At 40.9% G+C, this 4,056-nt stretch overlaps 1 protein-coding gene and 1 long non-coding RNA gene across 2 annotated transcripts in view; both read left to right on the top strand.

Annotated features, from left to right (window-relative positions):
• Positions 1-1,576, top strand: part of LOC103475317 (von Willebrand factor A domain-containing protein 7-like) — a 9,253-nt gene extending 7,677 nt beyond the window's left edge. The window contains exons 14-15 of the mRNA XM_017308136.1: positions 809-918; positions 1,388-1,576. Coding sequence (XP_017163625.1) covers positions 809-918; positions 1,388-1,576 — 299 coding nt within the window. The remainder of the gene's footprint in view (positions 1-808; positions 919-1,387) is intronic.
• Positions 1,577-3,062: 1,486 nt separating this feature from the next.
• LOC108166817 (uncharacterized) lies at positions 3,063-3,685 on the top strand. The gene is made up of 2 exons (XR_001777216.1): positions 3,063-3,376; positions 3,530-3,685. It is a non-coding gene; the product is annotated as an uncharacterized LOC108166817 (long non-coding RNA).
• Positions 3,686-4,056: the final 371 nt, after the last annotated feature.

Genomic DNA, 4,056 nt, shown 5'->3' with positions numbered 1-4,056 from the left:
TCTCAGACATTAACGCTCCTGAAGCGACTCGGTCTCTGTTCTCAGACATTAACGCTCCTGAAGCGACTCGGTCTCTGATCTCAGTGGCATTCAAATGAAACTCAGAATTTAAAACTCATCACCTGTGTTGGCTAAGCCTCCATTCTCAATACTCACTTCATTTTCTCAGAACGATCACCTGCATGATTATTTTTAAAGTTTGTTGGAATGGTCTTATCCTAAACCAGGGGTGTCAAAGGTGTGGCCCGGGGGCCATTTGTGGTCCTTGGACTGTTTTTTTGGGCCCCTAACTGCAGTTCAAGATTTAATTTTTATTATTCCCAACATAATTTTCCTACAATGGAAAATATTGCGGACAACACAAAGTATTCGTCTCTTTACAACACAACTTTTATAATAAGTAGAACCACATCTATCCAGGATTTTTTGCTGAAAAACCAACATGGCTGCACCTAAATCAGCTTTTATTTAATTGATTAAACTTTGCTAAATTTAGAAAACATTTTGAAAGAAAGTGACCCAAATTTTGATTTTATAATTTGTTCAAACAACTTGAAAATAATTTGAAAACTAGATGCTGTCGTGTTGTGTGTTTGTTAACTGGACCCAGATAAGCTGAGGCAGCGAGTCGATCCGAAGGTTTAATTAATGCAGCAAACATGCAAAACTTTTCCAATCTTCAGATCTACAGTGAATAACATCTACAAAACAAACAAAAAAAAACAATCAAATTACTTTATTTGTTGTATTTCAGTTTGGGCACCTCTGTAAACTCTCTGAGTGATTTCGTCTCTTCTCTCATCGTTAGGCAGTAACGTCACTCTGTGGGTCACCGTCACAGGAAGTGACACAGCTACAGTCAGAGACGTCACTCTGTTCGACTTCTCCAGATCGACACAAGTCAATGGATCAGTCCAGGTATGCAACGTTCTCTTTGTAGATCAATTCACGTCTTCAAGAGATTAACTCCAGATTATGACCAAACTCCTTTCAGGCTGCAGTAAAATCACAGAAATTAAATATCAATTCAGCAGGAAACAGTCTTAATCTGGAATACCTCAAGTAGGTAAATCTGGTAAAATTACAGAAGAGGATTAAGGCAACGAGAACAAAATATATTCTGACTTTTTTCCTCAAAATTCTGACTTTTAATCTCAAAGGATTAAAGTCCGACTTCTGAGAAAAAAGTTAAAATTATTAAATTAACTTGAGAGTTTTGTTTCTTTTCAGTGGCTCTAATTCTCTGATGTATAAGACACACAAAGCATAATAAAGAGACTTTACTGGATGTAAATAATACAGTTTTTAATGCATAATTTGGTGGAAACTCTGAATAGATTGGTAGCTGAATGAGGAACCATGTTTTTGTGTTTTGTTTTTTGGACAGTCGATAGGAAAGAGCGACTATCTGGTGGTGTTCAGTAAAGTCCCGGCTGGGAGCTTCCTGGTTCAGCTGACAGGACAGGAGACGGACTCTTCCTCCTCACCAACCAGCTTCCAGAGACAGGCTTCCACACAGATCAGAACCTCCAGTCTCTCTGTTACCGTCAGTACCTTTATGTTCACTCCGGTCTGAAAGGTGTGTCCACCACTGTGAAATATACAAGAAGGGACTAACACCATGGTTATCTAAAGGATACACTCCCTGTAGGGCGGTTTTCTCAAAACTGTGGTTCCCAGACCACTGGTGGTCTGTGAGCGTCCCCTAGTGGTCCGCGGGATACTGCATGTAAACAACTGCTAATTTGTCGTGACTTGAGCTAAAAGTGTAACGCTACAGTTAGCTTACCAAAGTACTGTGTTTAAAAATAGTAATGGATAAACGGCTTAAGACTGGGTCACAAGAAAACAGAAGATTTCAGTGGAAAGTTTCTCAGGGTGAGATGCAGAGCTTTCGTTTTTGAACACTATTACGATACATAGCATGTCCTATGCATGCAGATCTAGGTCTGAATGCGATGTGATGGTGACGAGGCGGTGAACACCGCTGCACCCCACGCTGACTAACTGCATCTGAAAATCTCAAATAAAATTATTTATGTTGGGATACATGTGATGGGTCAACGTCCGAGAGGTCACCCCACCTCTCGGACGTTGACATCTGGAGAGGCACCAGCACCCCTCACCACCCCAATGGGATAAGGGTGTAAGAAAAAGGATGGATGGATGGATGGATGGATGGATGGATGGATGGATGGATGGATGGATGGATGGATGGATGGATGGATGGATGGATGGATGGATGGATGGATGGATGGATGGATGGATGGATGGATGGATGGATGGATGGATGGATGGATGGATGGATGGATGGATGGATGGATGGATGGATGGATGGATGGATGGATGGATGGATGGATGGATGTTGGGCTACCTACTGACTGAAAGAAAATGTTTGTTTTTTCCAACTCTACTCAAGTCTATTTTTATTTTATTATGCTTCTAAATTACAAATAGCCCTAAAATGTTTTTAGTGCACACAACACTTAAACACTTAAAGAGCTTTTTTGACTTCCATGTGTTCTCTATCATTGGAAGCCTTACAATCCAAAACTTGTCATGGTTTTATTATGGCCAATCACACTTATGAAACAGCACCACCCTTCACACAAAGACAGTGACTTATACATTTCAGGTTGTATATATTAAGATGTTGTGTTATTGCGGGGACAATTTCAAGTTAGGTGGTTCATGAGTGTTTGTTAAATGGGGTAAGTGGTCTTTGGCCTGAAAGCTTTAGGCATATAGCACTGGAAAAATAGGTTTGGTTTAGTTACTTTTTTAGTACATTTCCTAAAAGACAAAATAAAATAACATATATGTGCACATACATCGTTTTACTCTGGAGTTTCATAAAATGGACAATATAGAGCTGACTTCAGATGTGATTTGATTAAGTTGAATCAGTTGAATCAATGTTTGATCAAGACTTTAGAATTTAATTTAATTGAAATCAGTTCTATTATTGGTCGAATTGATTACTGTGGTTACCACAACAAAAGATGATTCAAGTTACCATTTTTAAGCAGAATTACTCCAACGATTTAAAACCAAACATTTTTCTTCCTTTCCTTTATGCCAGGCTCAAGCTGACCGCCAGAGCATCGAACCTGGCTCCAGCATCTCCATATCTTTCACCATATCCTCAAAGGAAACTGGGACATTCACCATACAAGCCAATAACAACCGTGGCTTTGCCACTGCATGGCCTTCCTTGGTGAGCATCGGTGCAGATGGTCGAGCCAATGGCATGGGGACCTTAACAGCTACAGATAGCGCTGCTTCAGGAACAGATGTTTCCCTCACTATTGTTGCTGAGAACGCTGCTCAGACTGACATCAACTACGTTGTGCTCAGGTTTTCAGTAGCTACCAAGGTGAGACGTGATACAGCTGGGAATGTTCAGAAATCAGATACTTGCATCTGATTTCTGAACACACAACTTGTCTTGAATACAACAACAAATTGGAGGGTTATCGGTTTTTAAAATTATTTTTCCTTAACCTCGTTTACCTCCTCCTCTGTCCAGGTAACTGACCTGTCTGCTCCAGTGTGCCAGGTAGTCGAAATTTCTGATTTTTGTCCGGCCTCTCCTCTCCTCTGTGCATCTGTTCAGTGGGAACTTCTTGCTAAATTCACAGATGGAATCAATGGGACTGGAATTGAAACCATTTCTCTCCGCCAAGGGAATGGTACTTTGAGTACCAGGAATGTGGTTGGAGAAGCGGGAGAGAATATAGCAATAGTTTTTTACAGCTCCACCTGCTGTTCACGGAGTGTACAGCTAGCTGCTGTAGACAGAGTGGGAAATGTGGGTACATGTGCAGAAACTGTTGTAGCCCTTACTACACTTGCCCCAAGTAGCACAACTTCACTTGTGACTAACGTCAGTCACATAACGACAATCATTCCTGTACTCAACTTCACCTCTGCATTTACACCAATGCTTATCACCAACAACACAGCAGTAGTCCCACTAATGCTCAAGACCAACACCACTCCTGCAACTACACCAATTCTCATGTCCAACACCACTCCTGCAACTACACCAATTCT

The sequence above is a fragment of the Poecilia reticulata genome, linkage group LG13 (assembly GCF_000633615.1).
Source record: "Poecilia reticulata strain Guanapo linkage group LG13, Guppy_female_1.0+MT, whole genome shotgun sequence".
Lineage (NCBI taxonomy): Eukaryota > Metazoa > Chordata > Actinopteri > Cyprinodontiformes > Poeciliidae > Poecilia > Poecilia reticulata.
Note: the sequence above shows the minus strand (reverse complement) of the source record. Positions and strands in the feature narration are given on the sequence as shown.